Source organism: Scyliorhinus canicula, chromosome 4, assembly GCF_902713615.1.
Source record: "Scyliorhinus canicula chromosome 4, sScyCan1.1, whole genome shotgun sequence".
NCBI classification, from domain to species: Eukaryota; Metazoa; Chordata; class Chondrichthyes; order Carcharhiniformes; family Scyliorhinidae; genus Scyliorhinus; species Scyliorhinus canicula.
Window position 1 is genome coordinate 116,359,098 of NC_052149.1, and position 19,398 is coordinate 116,378,495.

The window sequence follows — 19,398 nt, forward strand, 5'->3', positions numbered from 1 at the left end:
AGTAGAAGATCCCGCCTGGAGGAGGGGCCAATATATTCCAGCTATGACTTTGAACCTCGCCCCTCTGATCTTTTTTGGGTTAATTGGAAGCAAAGCTCCAATTCTTTTTTCTGTCCCTCACAATAGTTTGATACTTAGGGAATTCTTTCAAGGCTAAAAAGCCCTTCCACTATGTTGAAATATCAACTTATTGGCCTGACTCGGCACCATCATGTACAAGTCTACTTGCTACCTCAGTGCTCCTCCGAATCAGTTTCTTGTATTGCCTTGACAAGGTTTGAAAATTCCTATCAGTTACAGCAAGTGGGAGCCAAATGATCAGTAGATGTTTCTACTGTTCAAGACAGTTAGGATTCTGTTTGAACCAGCAAATTTAAGAAGTTCCCAAGGATTGGGTTACTTGTACAAACACACTCCTCCTGGGCCTAGCCAAGATTGCCACTAATAGATCCAAGCAGGGGGGCGGTCAACAGGGTCCTCCACCCCAACCATCCGCCCCTCTACCATGGTTGTATTCGCTGCCTGGAAAGGGGTAGGCTGTGTCTGCCAGCACCATTGAGGTCTTTCGTGCACAGTGGGCACCACAGGGATTGGAGTATTTCATGAACTCCTTTAATTAAATTTTTTTGATGTTTTAAGTTTCCTTTGAGCTTCTGGGCTGAGGCATTGAAGGTGTGGCCACCAATAGTGAACTGATTAAAACTGGAGGTGCAAAAGGGGCCAGAAATATAAGAGCGCAGATATGTTGGAGGGTTGTAAGGCTCGAAAGAACTTACAGAGATAGGGACCTTTCAGGCCATAAGGGGATTTGAAAAGAAGGATTGGCTTTTTTTCAAATTGAACCTTCGCTTAACTGGGAGCCGGTGAAGGTCAACAAGCACAGTGGAGGACAGGTGAACATGATTTGGTGAGACTTAAGACATGGACAGCATTGATGAACATAAGATGAGGGAGAGTAGAATATGGGAGGCCAGTAAGGTGGGGAGGAATTAGAATAGTCAACGTCTAGAGGTAAAAAATGCACGGATGAATGGCTGAAGTTTCAAAAATGCGGGCCGGGATTCTCCAAGCCCACGCCGGGTCGGAGAATCGCCGGTCACGTGGGAAATTTCCGACGCTAGGACGTGATTCTTCAGCGACTGGAGAATCGGCGGCAATTGCGTTCGCGCGGTCGACGCGGCGCCGCAATTCTCCGCGTTCGCCGGCCGAATTCCCGCTAGCGTGGTTCCAACCTGGTTCCACCCGGTGGGAGCTCAGACCCGCGGCCATGGTGGCCATCATGGTGGGAGGGGGCCTCCACAGCATCCAGGCCCGCAATCAGGGGCAACCGATCGGCGGGCGCCCGCGATCTGGAGGAGGCCTACCTCCTTCCGCACGGGCGCGCTGTAGGGCTCCGCCATGTTGCGCGCGCCGCTGCGGAGAAGCCACCACGCACATGCGCCAGTGCAGAGACAGCCATCACGCGCACGTGCTGGCGCAGAGATGGCCATTGCGTGCATGCATAGACCGCGCTAGCAGTGCAGGGCCATGTATTGGCGCCGGAGTAGCGTGCAGCATTCTCGCACGGTGCTAGCCCCCTGAATCGCTGGGCACCAGTGCACCACTCCGGCGTTTATGCCGGCGCCAACACTTGCTAGGATTTCGGAGAATCCCAGACACCATCTTTACTTCCTTCCTTCTTGTTAAAGTGAAGATTCACTGCTCCAACTCCAACTCAATTTTCCCACAGAACTTGAAATCCCTGAACCTTCTTGCTTCCCTTTTATTCATCTACAGGCAGACTCAGAAAATCCCAGATTTTGCTTCATAGAATAGAACAGTACATAACAGAACAGGCCCTTCAGCCTCAATGTTGTGCCGAGCAATGATCACCCTACTCAAGTCAACGTATCCACCCTATACCAGTAACCCAACAACCCCACCCCCATTAACCTTATATTTTTTAGGACACTAAGGGCAATTTAGCATAGCCACTCCACCTAACCCGCACATCTTTGGACTGTGGGAAACCGGAGCACCCGGAGGAAACCCACGCACACACGGGGAGGACGTGCAGACTCCGCACAGACAGTGACCCAGCCGGGAATCAAACCTGGGACCCTGGAGCTGTGAAGCATTTATGCTAACCACCATGCTACCGTGCTGCTTCAATCTTTGAAAGACCCTTTCCTCTTCAGTCTCAGTAATGCACTGCACTCTTACATAAAGTTCTTCACTTAGCTTCTCAATGTTCACCTTACTTCAACAGGCCACCATTCCACAGTTTTGCCCCTCATTTTGACACATTAGTTTTTCAGGTTGTCAACCAAGTATTGCAGACTAGCCCTTGGTTACAGAAACTCACAAATTTTCATTTCAGTATTGAACAGTTAATTAACAATGGCAACTTTATAACTGGGCTTGAAATTAAATGTCTGTCCATTCAACAGAAGAGAGACTTATCAGGACAAGGTCTAGAGAGAGAGAGAGAGAGAGCAGGTCACGGTCCAGGAAGAATGAGAGAGGGAGAAAGAGAGAGAGAGAGAAGGACACGGTCCAGAGAGTGGGACATGGTCCAAGGAGAGAGAGAGAGAGAGCAAGACATGGTCCAGGGAGAGAGAGAGCAAGACATGGTCCAAGGAGAGAGAGAGAGAGAGCAGGTCACGGTCCAGGGAGAGAGAGAGAGAGCAAGACATGGTCCAGGAAGAGAGAGAGCGAGCAAGACATGGTCCAGGGAGAGAGAGAGAGGGCAAGACATGGTCCAGGGAGAGAGAGAGAGGGCAAGACATGGTCCAGGGAGAGAGAGAGAGAGAGAGCAAGACATGGTCCAGGGAGAAAGAGAGAGAGCAAGACATGGTCCAGGGAGAGAGAGAGAGCAAGACATGGTCCAGGAGAGAGAGAGAGAGAGCAAGACATGGTCCAGGGAGAGAGAGAGAGAGAGAGCAAGACATGGTCCAGGGAGAGAGAGAGAGAGCAAGACATGGTCCAGGGAGAGAGAGAGAGCAAGACAGGGTCCAGGGAGAGAGAGAGAGCAAGACATGGTCCAGGGAGAGAGAGAGAGAGCAAGACATGGTCCAGGGAGAGAGAGAGCAAGGCATGGTCCAGGGAGAGAGAGAGAGAGAGAGAGCAAGACATGATCCAGGGAGAGAGAGAGAGAGCAATACATGTTCCAGGGAGAGAGAGAGAGAGCAAGACATGGTCCAGGGAGAGAGATAGAGAGAGCAAGACATGGTCCAGGAGAGAGAGAGAGAGAGAGAGCAAGACATGGTCCAGGGAGAGAGAGAAAGAGAGCAAGACATGGTTCAGGAGAGAGAGAGAGAGAGCAAGACATGGTCCAGGGAGAGAGAGGGAGAGCAAGACATGCTCCAGGGAGAGAGAGGGAGAGCAAGACATGGACCAGGGAGAGAGAGAGAGAGAGAGCAAGACATGGTCCAGGGAGAGAGAGAGCAAGACATGGTCCAGGGAGAGAGAGAGAGCGAGACATGGTTCAGGGAGAGAGAGAAAACATGGTCCAGGGGGAGAGAGAGAGAGCAAGACATGGTCCAGGGAAAGAGAGAGCAAGACATGGTCCAGGGAGAGAGAGAGAGCAAGACATGGTCCAGGGAGAGAGAGAGAGAGCAAGACATGCTCCAGGGAGAGAGAGAGAGAGAGCAAGACATGGTCCAGGGAGAGAGAGAGCAAGACATGGTCCAGGGAGAGAGAGAGAGAGAGAGCAAGACATGGTCCAGGGAGAGAGAGAGAGAGAGGAAGACATGGTCCAGGGAGAGAGAGAGCAAGACATGGTCCAGGGAGAGAGAGAGAGCAAGACATGGTCCAGGGAGAGAGAGAGCAAAACATGGTCCAGGGAGAGAAAGAGCAAGACATGGTCCAGGGAGAGAGAGAGCAAGACATGATCCAGGGAGAGAGAGAGAGCAATACATGGTCCAGAGAGAGAGAGAGAGAGAGAGAGAGAGCAAGACATGATCCAGGGAGAGAGAAAGATATGGTCCAGGGAGAGGAGAGCAAGACACGGTCCAGGAAGCGGGAGAGGGGGAAGAGAGCAAGACACGGTCCAGGAAGAGAGAGAGAGCAGGACACAGTCCAGGGAGAGGGAGAGAGAGAGCAAGACACGGTCCAGGGAGAGAGAGAGAGAGCAAGACATGGTCCAGGGAGAGGGAGAGAGAGGCAAGACACGGTCCAGGGAGAGCGAGAGAGAGAGAGAGAGAGAGAAAGAGAGAGAGAGGGAGCAGGAGATGACTAGGGGATTTTCAGAGCCAAAGGCCAAAGACTTTGCATTTATCGAAGAATTATTGGTTAATTGATTTGGTCTGTGATCAGTGGTATATTAATCCCTCTAACAACTGAAGTATACTGGCCGGGATTCTCCCTTCTGGGGACTTAAGTCCCCACGCCAACGGGAAAACTGGCGGCAACCACACCGGCGTCAACAGCCACCGAAAGTGCGGAATTCTCTGCACTTTCGGGGGCTAGGTGGATGCTGGAGGGATTGGCGCCATTCCAGCTAGCGCCAAAGGGACGGCACGAGTTTGCGCATGCGCGGAACGGCTGGCGTGGTTCTGTGCATGGTGGAGCCCTAAGAATCAGGCTGAAATTCAGCCCAGGCTAATCGGAGGGTGTCCCCCTCTATTTTGCAGCAAGAGATTCTTCTGAAAAACTGCCACAATTTGGAAGGGGTTGTAAGGATGGACAATGTGAGAAATGGAAGTTTCACACTGCTGTTCTTCTGAAATGCAGCCCAAGTCATATTGTTTCAGCTCTTCTACATTTAGAGTATTCTACACTTGGTTTGGAAGTACTTAATACTGAACATGTTACAGTTGCCAACAGTGGCAATGTTGAACTGTAATATGCACAGTAGTTTTCGCTTGTAATATTCGCCAAAAAAAGCACAATGTTTCCTACCTTTCTGGGGCGTCTGGGTCAAAACAAGTTTTCCTCACATCTGTAATCGTGGGATCGCAGCAGTCACCATCATCAAAGTCATCCAGGATATTGTTGCACTCCATGTTACAGATCCCATCCCTCCTCTTCCAAACATAACACCTCCCCAGAAAGCGACAGTCCCCTCCGTCGTACCCTGTTAAAGGGTGGTCGCACTCTGGGTCACAGTGGTCATTCCCGATCTTGCTCTTCTCACAGTTGACCAGAATGATTCGATTGCGAATGGTGGTGTTCAGGACCTCGGTGATGGTGAGGTCCCATGTTATGTTGTACCCGCTGAATGCCTTGTTCAGGGCCTGGTGCTGGAGCTCAATCTGCTGCTTTGAGACAGTGGGGTTAAGCCGTCTATCATCATGAATGTTGATTACTCTGTAGCGGATCAGCTTCTCATTCCGGAGCGGCCAATAGCTGTTGTAGTTCTTGATGACGTCAATATTGTCACAAACGGTCAGTCCACATGGCGGAGGGATCAAAGGAGATGCCAGCTTAGGCCCCGGCAGAAGCATAATTTCCCAGCTAGGATAATGACTGTCCTTCTCTGGTATCCATTGATTTTCCATTTTAGAGAAATCTGCATTGAAGACCAACAATGAATCTTCCCCATGAACACCTCGATGATAACTCTGCATTAATTCTTCTTGAGACTTTGCAGTTTTCCAGAGTGTGAAGCTAGCCAGGTAACCACGGAAACTGTGTCCATCCTCAGAGCTGTCCCCACCAATCAACAATGTCCGGCAGGAGCTCATAAAAGCGCTGTGCAGATCTCCCAACTGTCCGGCACTCGCACCAACTCTTGCTCCATTCACATACAGCTTCATCTGCCTACCGTCATAAGAGGCAGCCACATGAGTCCAGGCATTGGCATGGTAACGGTGATGGGCAAAAACCGTGGTGGCATTCCTGGCTCGGTCTGTGCGGAGGGAGAAGAAGAAACGGGGATCCTTCCTTCCAGAATATTCTACTGATTGAATGCCAATCATCCAGCCTTTCTCACTGAGTGAATAGGAGCAGTTATCAAAGAGCCCTGCAAGAAAAGACAGAAAAAGACTGATTATCTTGCACACTGGCATTGTGAATTGGTTTAGTAATGGCAGCACAATGTGTGGCCCCTGTCCAGTCATATATGGAAATAACATATTTATATAGCACCTTTCACAACTTCAGGATGTCTCAAAGCTTTACAGAGTTTGGTTACTGTTATAATGTTATGTCGTCAATTTTTCACACAGCAAACTTCCACAACAGCAGTGGCTAGGTAACGGGAGTTACTGCATCCTCCCCATCCATCACGGTATGTTTTCCAATGGTGAAGGTAGCTGAACATTGGCCATTGGCGGAGTTGTGTGATGTTTACTGCGAGGGACCACACATCTTGCGTTTTAGGTCGCAGTGAAAAGACTCAGAAGCAGGGGTGTGACCGCTGAGCCATAGCTGACACACGGGTACAGAGATGTAACCGTCAATGTGATTTTTAGACTGTGGTGAATGTATTCACTCGTTCTCATCATCTTGTAGTGAATTGATGGTACATCATAGACTAAATCCACAGCAGGATAATAGTTTGTTTTGTCCTTCCAAATTTAGCGAGTGAGAGCAGTTTGTAACGCGGAAAAATAGGATAGAAAAACTAAAGGGTACATGTATACACGAATGATAGTAGGGATGGAAATAATTTGAGATTATTCATTACAAGCTTCCCTTGAGACTATAGAGCATTAAAGCGTGATGATTCCTTGGTTAGAAGCGTGTAATCAGTACAAGTACACAAAACAAGTTTAGTAACAGCACACCAGCTAGCAATGACAAGAAAACATTCAATGCAGGAAAGCATCAGTTATAACCCACACAGGTCTTAAGGGGTGGAGATGATTAACTACTCTGTGGATCTTTCAGAATAGGAGCTCCCCAGATAAGGGGGCGGAGGACCCTTAATAATACTTGGCTCTGTATAAATAGAGTCGGATAGTCAGGCACCGACTAGAGAAGACCCAGTAGTATATAATAATTATTATAAACTAAAGCACGTTTTTGTTTCGGCCAACTTACTAAACTAAAACATCCCAGGGCACAAAAGTACAATCAAATAAAAATAAACAATGCTGAGCTAAAGAAGCAGATATTCCGAGGAGGCTGCGGCAAAGAGGCCAGTTTTAAGGAAACTTTAAAAAACATAGGTGGAGAGATTGCTTCTGTTCTACACTGTTCAGACCACAAGGGGGTTACACTTGTGGGTTCTAATCATCTAATCCTTGGAGAGATGTTATTGCTCTTCAGAAGGCACCAAGAGCAGCAGATAAAATGTTTTCAAACATTGGGAATTAACGTTCTGCTGAAGGGAGTTGCCCTTGTTCTCGTTGAAAAAGCGGGGACTTTGAGGTGAACTAAGTGAAGCTTTGGAAGTTTCATATTGTGATATGTTGACATATTTCTTTAAGGCAGCTTAAATTTATCTTAAATCTGTTTATATCTTAAACAGTTGTCAATCATCATCACTGAGGCGGAATGGGATATACAGCATATATGTAAGATTCAGTGATCAAGATTAGAAATGATACCCACAGCCTCCCAGTGAATATTCTCTGTACAGAGTCTTATCTTCAAATAAAGAAGTCACATTATTGTTTCACCAATCCTTACATGTGATTGGTACATTTACATGAAGGCGGACTATGTCAATGAAGATCTTTGGTTCTAATTGTCCCCTTTGTTGATGGGTTTGAATATCGAAGGACAAATGGTAAAATTGTAATGATTAGGAAATTGGAATGGGGCTGAGCTTTCCCATTCACAGAGTGAGAGAGTTGTGGAATAAATAGCCACTGACACTGTTACAACACCCTGGGTAAGTGAGTGGTCGATTCCTGCCCTACCTGTCCTGGAGTCACAACACAAGTGAATTAACCAATCATTTTTGAAAAATATAATTTACTCCAAACATTATCAAATGCCAAGAAAGCATAACAGGGCCTTTATTTCCTCAGGGAGCTAAGGAAATTCGGCATGTCCACATTGACTCTTACCAACTTTTACAGATGCACCATAGAAAGCATCCTATCTGGCTGCATCACAGCCTGATATGGCAAACTGCTCGGCCCAAGACTGCAGGAAACTTCAGAGAGTTGTGAACACAGCCCAATCCACCACACAAACCTGCCTGCCATACATTGACTCTGTCTACACCTCTCGCTGCCTTGGGAAAGCGGGCAGCATAATCAAAGACCCCTCCCTACCGCCTTACTCACTCTTCCAACTTCTTCCATCAGGAAGGAGGTACAAAAGTCTGAGAACACGCACAAATAGATTCAAAAACAGCTTCTTCCCCGCTGTTACCAGATTCTGAAACAACCCTCTTATGGACTGAGCTGATCAAGACTATACTCCTGTATGCTTCACCCAATGCCAGTGTCTATGTATTTACATTGTGTACCTCGTGTTACCTTATTATGTATTTTCTTTTCATGTACTGAATGATCTGTTTGAGCTGCTCACAGGAAATTACTTTTCACTGTACTTTGATACACGTGACAAACAAATCATAGAATCATAGAATTTATAGTGCAGGAGGAGGCCATTCGGCCCATTGAGCCTGCACTGGCCCTTGGAAAGAGCACCCCACTTAAGCCTCCACCCAACCCCGTAACCCATCTAACCTTTTTTGGCATGGCCAATCCATGCACATCTGCACATCTTTGGACAGTTGGAAGAAACCGGAGCACCCGTAGGAAACACACGCAGACACAGGGAGAACGTGCAGACTCCGCACAGACGGTGACCCAAGCCGGAATCGTACCTGGGGTCCTGGAGCAGTGAAGCAACCATGATAGTCTTATCATGGCCGATACAGATTTGGAGGGCCGAAAGGCCTTTTCCTGTGCTATATTGCTCTTTGTTCTCCCCATAGGGCTGGTTTAGCACACTGGGCTAAATCGCTGGCTTTTAAAGCAGACCAAGGTAGGCCAGCAGCACGGTTCAATTCCCGTACCAGCCTCCCCGGACAGGCGCCGGAATGTGTCGACTAGGGGCTTTTCACAGTAACTTCATTGAAGCCTACTCGTGACAATAAGCGATTTTCATTTCATTTCATTTCATATCCACTGTGCTACCATGTTACCCACGGTATCCAATCCAAATTCTTACATACAAAGGCAGAACTATTTAATACAAACTGTTTGTCATATTTATTTTAACAATGTAATAGTAACGACCCTAGCCCCTATCCCCCTTCAGCCCAGCCACTCCCTCTTTCCCTCCGGCCGTTTTCAGCACATTGCCCGGGCGTTTCACATGGCGCTGGTGCTGGTCCCTTGCTGGTACCGGAATCGGTAAGGGGTTCGTGCTGATTCTCCTGTCATGAAACTCCCGTAAATTCTCCATTCACACAGGCAATTAGCTTCAGTCCCAATGAACCATCCCAATGGGTTAAGATGCAAACACCGCCTATCACCGGGCAAAGTACACCCTTTTTTGCCAATTGATTGCCACCATGGCACTGTTGATGTCACCTGGACACCATGGCAATGCCAGCTTGCCACATAAGTGCCACCTGGACACACTGACAATGCCACCTAGGTGCCAGCCTGGCACTGCTAGGGTGCCCAGGAGGTACTGCCAGGATGGAAGGGACACTGCCAGGGTGCCAGGCTGGATGTGCCAAGGTGTCCAGATAGCATTTTGCCTGCGCTGGGAATCGGGTGCATGGATGCCTGGCGTGGTGCCTGGTGTGGTGCGGGGTGGCTCAAGGACCCCCCAACTGGTGAGTTGGGGGAGTCCGGGGGTCGCGTTCATAGTCAAGTGGTCGGGTTGCCATTTTTAAACAGCGCCACAATCTCTTCCTGCAATGGCTGGCGGAGCTCCACAGTGTAGGAAATGTGACTGAGTGTGGCCTCGGTGAGCCTTATCTGCTCATCCCGCCCAGAACGGGACTCGTTTACATTCAGTTGCGTCCAATACTGTTGGAGAAAAGTGGCTGGAAGAATGTGCGAAGGAGCGGAGCACTGAAATCGGAAGAATTAAAGTCTTGTTTGGATTTATTGAGTGTTTTATTTCCTACACCTTATTAATTGAACAAGATTGAAAAGGATGGAGTCTTGAGTTCCAAATCTCCAAGATATCCAGTGTGAAGATGGTTCTCAGGAAAAGCTCTTCAAATGAATGAGTTTGGTTTGAGTGCTCGCACTGCCTACTCTTCAGTCAGATAATTTGTGGGTTTAAATTTCATTCTCAGATTTGAGCTGATATCAAAGCCAGCTTTGCTGTGCAGTGGTCAGGGGAGTGTGGTCCCTGCACTGCTGTTCTCCAGTGGAAACGTTAACCTGAGGTGTTCAACACTGAAGAGCAGAGAGTTCAACACTTCCCCTTCAGTCCAAACAGAGATATTTCACTTCTATTTGTGGAACCTTCTCAGGAACTGAGCAGCTGCCCATGTTGGCAGATGTAGCAGTCACAGTCATTGCGTCACATACTGGGCCCTTCTGAGGTGACCATAAATTCAAGTCACGTGTACCTACTCAAAATACCTCAAACAGACTTGATTACAAGTTATCTGACCTCCGTGCACCTTATGGAAAGGCTGCATTTGAAATGAAATGAAAATCGCTTATTGTCACAAGTAGGCTTTAAATGAAGTTACTGTGAAAAGCCCCTAGTCGCCACATTCCAGCGCCTGCTCGGGGAGGCTGGTACGGGAATTGAACCGTGCTGCTGGCCTGCCTTAGTCTGCTTTCAAAGCCAGCGATTTAGCCCTGTGCTAAACCAGCCCCTAATTCACATGGGGCTGCAGTTATGTGGCGAGACTACAGAAAATGGCCTTGTTTTCCTTCGAGCAAAGAAGATGTTGCAACCCGCAGAAGACCTACGGTGTTGGAGCAATCAGTCTCCGCGCGAGTCTCGCCGAATACAAGCTCGCCCGCTAAGAGGGCGGGGAGCCCAAGGTCATTCATGACTGAGATCTGTATGAGGTCGGCAATGTATGGAATGGGCAGAGCAGACCCAACTGGGATCTGATGTATATTGTAAATATAATGGCTTTGCAATAAACCAAGTTTTCTTTTGACTCGGTTCGGACTCATTGGTGGCCCACTAAGGAAGGTTAAGTTGAGATGTTCTGGAGGTTTCCAAAATAGGTTCTGAGCGATGAGGGGAAAGTGTTTCTACTGGTAACAGGTCAATAACCAGAGGAGGCACCTTGAGGGATGCAATTTGTTTTTGCACAAGCTGTTATGATCTGGGGTGCACTGTCTTATAGGGTGTTAGTGTAGTTTTGATAGTAACTTTTAAAAAAGGGAATTGAATGAATACTTGAAGGGGGAAATGTGCAGGGCTCTGAGGGAAGGGTAGGGGAATGGGACTAATTGGGTCCCAGAGTTGGCACAGGAATGATGGGCTAAATGGCCTCCTTACGTGCAATATCATTCTATTACTTTCAATAGTGTGCCCACGTTTCAACACATTCCTGCCTCTACGATTTTGAGGTATGGGCGGAGGAGGGGGTGCTAGGCTTTGGAAAAGGGTGATTCCTGTACTCAAATTTGAAAGTATAAGGAGAAATCCGAGGTGCTGAACTGTAGAGAGGGTGACTCACAGCCTGTAGCCAGACATCCTCAGATATTTTACTGGTGCTCAGCTGTGCATTAACCTGACAGCGAAGTGCAATTGGTTAAAGAGCAAAGCCACGTGGTACCAGATAACATCCCTGCTGCTTCCCTTGCAGTTGCCTGGATACGCAGCTGAGCTCCCTCCTCAGCATAATTAGCAGATGGTCACGTGCCGTGGAGGCAACCTTTGGCTTTTGTTGACACAGATGGAGCTTAAAATCCAAACAGTACATTGTAGTGTTGTTCTTTATCACCGTTCGTTCTCAGAGCTGGTGATTCATGCTGACTCATGACTGAGCTCCAGACAGAGAATGTCAGTATGCTGTTCGACTGTGGGATCCATCAACAGTGTCTGCTCACATCGCCTGTTGTTAACGCCGGCACCAAGGGTCACTGGGGATGTTCAAGGGTCACAAGGTAATGCAGCTTAGGCAGGCTCTATCAGAAGTAATCAAACCTTGACACCAGTTAGACTGTCCAATATTAACTGGGAAAACTCCCCGATTTGAGTTTGGTTAATAGAATGTTTGTTTGCTCATTGTAAGTGCATCCTGTAAAGTTGGACTGAGGTCAATAGAGTTGGTTTTGTTTTCATTTTGAAAGTCTCTGTATTCCTTTTTACAGAAGGAGTTATTTTTGGCTGACGCCCAGCTCCAAAAGGCTGGGAAAAAAATGCACCAAATAAAATGTTAAAAGACTTGTCTCTGGGACAAGGTGGATGCCCGAGGTCCTCCTGCAGGACAAACAGTGACGTCTGCACCCATTCGCCTCCTTCAGGAACTAACTTAATTCCTGCAACAAACTATACAAAAGGAGGTTGTTTCAACTCCCGAGAAAAATAAGCAAATAATCAGGGTGATTTGACGTGCCCAGTGGAGAACATAGAACATAGAAAAATACAGCACAGAACAGGCCCTTCAGCCCACAATGATGTGCCGAACTTTTGTCCTCGATTAAGAACAAATTAATCTACACCCCATCATTCTACCATAATCCATGTATCTATCAATAGCCGCTTGAAGGTCCCTAATGTTTCCGACTCAACTACTTCCACAGACAGTGAATTCCATGCCCCCACTACTCTGGGTAAATAACCTACCTCTGACATCCCCCCTATATCTTCCACCATTCACCTTAAATTTATATCCCCTTGTAATGGTTTGTTCCACCAGGTGAAAAAGTCTCTAACTGTCTACTCTATCTATTCCCCTGATCATCTTATAAACCTCTATCAAGTCGCCCCTCATTCTTCTCCGTTCTAATGAGAAAAGGCCTAGCATCCTCAACCTTTCCTCGTAAAACCTACTCTCCATTCCAGGCAACATCCTGTTAAATCTCCTTTGCAACTTTTCCAAAGCTTCCAACATCCTTCCTAAAATGAGGCGACCAAAACTGCACACAGTACTCCAAATGTGGCCTTACCAAGGTTTTGTACAGCTGCATCATCACCTCACGGCTCTTAAATTCAATCCCTCTGCTAATGATCGCTAGCACACCATAGGCCTTCTTCACAGCTCTATCCACTTCAGTGGCAACTTTCAAAGATCTATGAATATAGACCCCAAGATCTCTCTGCTCCTCCACATTGCCAAGAACCATACCGTTAACTCTGGATTCCGCATTCATATTTGTCCTTCCAAAATGGACAACCTTACACTTTTCAGGTTTAAGAAACCATCTGCCACTTCTCAGCCCAGCTCTGCATCCTGGCTACGTCTCTTTGCAGCTGTCAACAGCCCTCCTCACGATCCACAACTCCACCAATCTTCGTATCATCTGCAAATTTACTGACCCACCCCTCAACTCCCTCATCCAAGTCATTAATGAAAATCACAAACAGCAGAGGACCCAGAACTGATTCCTGCGGTGTGCCACTGGTAACTGGGCTCCAGGCTGAAATTTGCCATCCACCGCCACTCTCTGACTTCTATCGGTTAGCCAGTTCGTTATCCAACTGGCCAAATTTCCCACTATCCCATGCCTCCTTACTTTCTGCATAAGCTTACCATGGGGAACCTTATGAAATAAAATGAAATGAAAATCTTATTGTCACAAGTAGGCTTCAAATGAATTTACTGTGAAAAGCCCCTAGTCGCCACATTCCGGCGCCTGTTCGGGGAGGCTGGAACCAGAATTGAACCGTGCTGCTGGCCTGCCCTGGTCTGCTTTCAAAGCCAGCGATTTAGCCGTGTGCTAAACCAGCCCCTATCAAATGCCTTGCTGAAATCCATGTACACCACATCCACTGCTTTACCTTCATCCACGTGCTTAGTCACCTCCTCAAAGAATTCAATAAGACTTGTGAGGCACAACCTACCCCTCACAAATCCGTGCTGACTATCCCTAATCAAGCAGTGTCTATCCAGATGCTCAGAAATCCTATCCCTCAATACCCTTTCCATTACTTTGCCTACCACCGAAGTAAGACTTAACTGGCCTGTAATTCCCAGGATTATCCCTATTCCCTTTTTTGAACAGGAGCACGACATTCACCACACTCCAATCCCCTGGTACCACCCCTGTTGACAGTGAGGACGAAAAGATCATTGCCAACGGCTCTTCAATTTCATCTCTTGCTTCCCATAGAATCCTTGGATATATCCCGTCAGGCCCGGGGGACTTGTCTATCCTCAAGTTTTTCAAAATGCCCAACACATCTTCCTTCGTAACAAGTATCTCCTCGAGCTCACCAGTCTGTTTCACACTGTCCTCTCCAACAATATGGCACCCTCTCATTCGTAAATACTGAAGAAAAGTACTCGTTCAAGACCTCTCCTATATCGTCTGACTCAATACACAATCTCCCGCTACTGTCCTTGATCGGACCCACCCGCGCTCTAGTCATTCTCATATTTCTCACATATGTGTAAAAGGTCTTGGGGTTTTCCTTGATACTACCCGCCAAAGATTTACCATGCCCTCTCCTAGCTCTCCTAATCCCTTTGTTCAGTTCGCTGCTGGCTATCTTGTATCCCTCAAGCGCCCTGTCTGAACCTTGTTTCCTCAGCCTTACATAAGTATCCTTCTTCCTCTTGACAAGACATTCAACCTCTCTTGTCAACCATGGTTCCCTCACTCGACCATCTCTTCCCTGCCTGACAGGGACATACATATCAAGGACACATAGTGTCTGCTCTTTGAACAATTGAAATGTGTCCTTCCCTGACAGCCTATGTTCCCAACTTATGCACTTCAGTTCTTGTCTGACAGCATCGTGTTTACCTTTCCCCCAATTGTAAACCTTTCCCTGTTGCACACACATATCCCTCTCCATTACTAAAATGAAAGTCACAGAATTGTGGTCACTATCTCCAAAATGTTCCCCCACTAACAAATCTATCACTTGCCCTGGTTCATTACCAAGTACCAAATCCAATATGGCCTCCCCACTGGTCGGTCAATCTACATACTGTGTTAGAAAACCTTCCTGGACACACTGCACAAACACCACTCCATCCAAACTATTTGATCTAAAGAGTTTCCACTCAATATTTGGGAACTACTACCCTGTGACTTCTGCACCTTTTCAAAATCTGTTTCCCAATCTGTTCCTCCACATCTCTGCTGCTGTTGGGGGGGGCCTATAGAAAACTCCCAACAAGGTGACTGCTCCTTTCCTATTTCTGACTTCAGCCATACTACCTCAGTAGGCAGAGAAAGGGCTGGTTTAGCACACTGGGCTAAATCACTGGCTTTTACAGCAGACCAAGGCAGGCCAGCAGCACGGTTCAATTCATGTACCAGCCTCCCCGAACAGGCGCCGAAATGTGGCGACTAGGGGCTTTTCACAGTAACTTCATTGAAGCCCACTTGTGACAATAAGCGATTTTCATTTTTCATTTCCTCCTCGAACTGCCTTTCTGCAGCTGTTATACTATCTCTAATTAATAATGCATCCCCCCCACCTCTTTTACCACCCTCCCTAATCTTATTGAAACATCTATAACTAGGAACCTCCAACAACCATTTCTGCCCCTCTTCTATCCAAGTTTCTGTGATGGCCACCACATCGTAGTCCCAAGTACCGATCCATGCCTTAAGTTCACCCACCTTATTCCTGATGCTTCTTGCATTGAAGTATACACACTCCAACCCATCCCCATGCCTGCAAGTACTCTCCTTTGTCAGCGTTACCTTCCCCACTGCCTCACTATACACTTTGACATCCTGAACATCGGCTACCTTAGTTGCTGGACTACAAATCCGGTTCCATTCCCCTGCCAAATTAGTTTATACCCTCCCGAAGAGTACTAGAAAACCTCCCTCCCAGGTTATTGGTGCCCCTCAGGTTCGGATGCAACCCGTCCTGCTTGTACAGATCGCACCCCCCAGAATGCGCTCCAATTATCCAAATACCTGAAGCCCTCCCTCCTACACCATTCCTGCAGCCACGTGTTCAACTGCACTCTCTCCCTATTCCTAGCCTTGCTATCACGTGGCACCGGCAACAAACCAGAGATGACAACTCTGTCTGTCCTGGCTTTTAACTTCCAGCCTAACTCCCTAAACTTGTTTATTACATCCACACCCCTTTTACTACCTACGTCGTTGGTACCATGCACCATGACCTCTGAGGCTCATGACCTCTGACCATGAGGCTGCTCACCCTCCTCCTTAAGGATCCTGAAGACACGATCCGAGACATCCCTGGCCCTGGCACCCGGGAGGCAACATACCTTCCGGGAGTCTCACTCGTGACCACAGAATCTCCTATCTATTCCCCTAACCATTGAGTTCCTATCACTATTGCTTTTCTATTCTCCCCCCTTCCGTTCTGAGCCCCAGAGCCAGACTCAGTGCCAGAGACCTGGTCGCTAGGGCCTTCCCCCGGTAGGTCATCCCCCCCCGCAACAGTATCCAAAATGGTATATTGTTTTGAAGGGGAACGGCCACGAAGGATCCCTGCACTGTCTGCCCATTTGTTTTCTTTCCCCTGACTGTAACCCAGTTACTCTTGTCCTGTACCTTGGGTGTGGCTACTTCCCTGTAACTCTTCTCTATTACCCCCTCTGCCTCCCAGGTGATCCGAAGTTTATCCAGCTCCAGCTCCAGTTCCCTAACACGGTCTCTGAGGAGCTGGAGTTGGGTGCACTTCCCACAGGTATAGTCAGTGGGGACACCGGTGGTATCCCTCACCACTCACATCCTACAGGAGGAGCATGCAACTGCCCTAGCCTCCATCCCCTCTTACCTTACAGAATACAGCTGCACTGTGGACCAACTGGAACTCGCCCTCCGACTCTGCTCCCAGTCAGCTGTACTCTCGGCAAACACCCGACTCCCTTCACGCTCTTTGAGGAAATGTAGGAAATGAAATGAAAAGGAGCACCTTACTCCCTCCTCACCTAACTCCCTCAGTCACCAAACTCTCACTATAGCACTCAAATGCACCCAGACTCAGCACTCCCTCAATCACCAAACTCTCACTATAGCACTCAAATGCACCCAAATTCAGCACTCCCTCAATCACCAAACTCTCACTATAGCACTCAAAGGCACCCAAATTCAGCACTCCCTCAGTCACCAAACTCTCACTATAGCACTCAAATGCACCCAAATTCAGCACTCCCTCAGTCACCAAACTCTCACTATAGCACTCAAATGCACCCAAATTCAGCACTCAGTGCAAACAAAGTCTGCACTGTAACTAGCTCAGATTTATACTATGACTCTCGCCTCTGAAAACTGGCCTAATCCAATTAACTAATTAACAAGCTCCAGCTGCAAGTAGAACCTTTGTTTAAAGCTGATTGAAAATTCACCTTCTTCTCAACCAAACAGCAACTTTTAAATAATTAACTAAATAAAAGAAAGACTAGACTTTAGATAAAAGAAGTTAATGCTGGAGGTGGAGCTCTGAGGTTGCATCATTTTAGCTCCCATTTTCACACTAAGTTAGTGCCGTTTCTCTTGCAGGAATGTAGGGTTATAGAATGACCCTGTCAACTTTTACCTGCAGCTTCAGACATTCCCACTGAATACCCTGACTAACTCCACAGCTTCACATTTGATAAGGGGGTATTAGGATTCGAATGGTCCACCATTATGGGACCCAGATCATGTGTGTATGGACTTTCTGCAGATCTCCTGTCAGTTTCCTCGGCTGCCATGTAAATGCACCCAGACACCGATACCTCGTGGCTCTGGGATGCTGATCAATAGTCGACCGCACATTCGAACTGTGACCTGAGCCTAAGTTCTTTACCAAAAACCCCAGGCAGAAGCTCGAATGAGTAGACTGGTTTCTCCCACCCTGCCCACCACAAGAATGCCACCGGCGAGCCGCGTAGAATGGAGAACTCCATTGGCTTCAGGCGGGATTCTCTGGTCGCCGGGCGGACGCAGCCGGAAAATCCCGCCCAGTAAGTCTGAACTCCTGTGAGAATTCTCATGGAGGAGAGAAGCCAGGAATAAAGTAAACAAGGGTGCCTCAAATGTGCCTGGCTCAATGGTGACATTCCCACCTTTGGTTTGTGGGTTCAAATCTCACGACAGAGACTGGAGTACAAAATCTAGGCCGGCACTTCAGTACAGCACTGAGGGACCCCACCTAACCTCTCAGGCGGATATAACAAGGAGGTATTTTTAAGAAGAGCAGGTGGGATCTCCCCCATCCCTTGCCAATTAACATCACTAAAAAGGCTTATTGTTCGGCCTTTGCTACAAATAAATGATCTGCCGCAGTTCCTACATTACAGCATGGACTCCAGTTCCAAAGTACCTCATTGCTGTGATGCAGTTGAACATCTGTCAGTTGCAAAATAACTGTTCTAAAATGCAGGTTCTTGCTCTCTGTGTGTTGAAACTGGGACTTGTCTCGCTACTTCAAAGTTGTTTCACACCGTCTTTGGAAGTGTTGGTTCCCAGCACCCAGGTCTCACACAGACCAGCACTAACTGCAGTGTGAAGGTTGTCCGATCCACTCGATCCACCTGCCTGCAAAACCCAAGGAGGAAAAACATGCAGATTCTTTCTGGTCTCAGTTCTGTGATCCATTCTCCTGGCTGCCGTTTTAGACCCTTGGCATCACTTAACTGCCAACCCCAGGCTGACTTCCCCCCGGCCCCCTCCCCTCCTTCCAACCCCTATATGCTTCCCTGCACTGTGTGCATTGGCACTCGTCCACGTTACACAATTGTAAAACAGTGGTGGTTTCCACAGCCCCAGCAAGCAGGGTTTCCCTTTAAGCAGGAGAGACTTGCTATTCCAGGGATACCAGCGGAAATAATAAAACGAGTGAGTCATAAAATTCCCAGTCTCTGAATGGGGAGAATCTCACCCAGGACAAGCATTAAACAGGTTTCTCTCCACAGGTACAGGCAAAGCTGGCAAATCCAGGCCCTTAGTGGAACCAATTCTAGATCTGGTTCTCTGCGGTTAATTATCCAAACATAACAAGCCGTTCCCAAGTAAGGCCTCCCATGTTTACAAAACAGTTTCAGGGAGAACTTACTACAATCGAGCTCAATTCCACAGCGTCTGAAACACACTGGAATCCAAAACCAGGGGTGGGAGCCGAGCCAGAAAATGTGTTTTCAATTGGCCTGCACACCCTGCCTGTGATGAACAAACAGAGAATTTGAAGTAACTGTGCTTCCAGCACTCAGCAGAAGCGCGATCATATACATAAGCACACGCCTACCAGGCAGGAGGCACTACCTGTACAAAGCCAAGATCCGAACCGAATTGTGCATCCTTCTTTAAACACAAGCCGAATTCAATTCCGCATATGCCCCATGCTTCGTTCACAGCTGGTGCAGCTGACAGTGATATCACAGACACCACAACATCATTTGTTGGTCCACTGTATCCTACTTTAAGGAGGCCAAAACTGTACACAATACTCTCACCAAGGCTCTATGCAACTGTAACAAGACTTCCTTAT

At 47.7% G+C, this 19,398-nt stretch overlaps 1 protein-coding gene across 1 annotated transcript in view; it reads right to left on the bottom strand.

Moving 5' to 3' along the window:
- Positions 1 to 4,877: 4,877 nt before the first annotated feature.
- Positions 4,878 to 19,398, bottom strand: part of LOC119964233 (pappalysin-2-like) — a 61,990-nt gene continuing 47,469 nt past the window's right edge. Inside the window, exon 2 of the mRNA XM_038793516.1 lies at positions 4,878 to 5,944. Coding sequence (XP_038649444.1) covers positions 4,878 to 5,944 — 1,067 coding nt within the window. The remainder of the gene's footprint in view (positions 5,945 to 19,398) is intronic.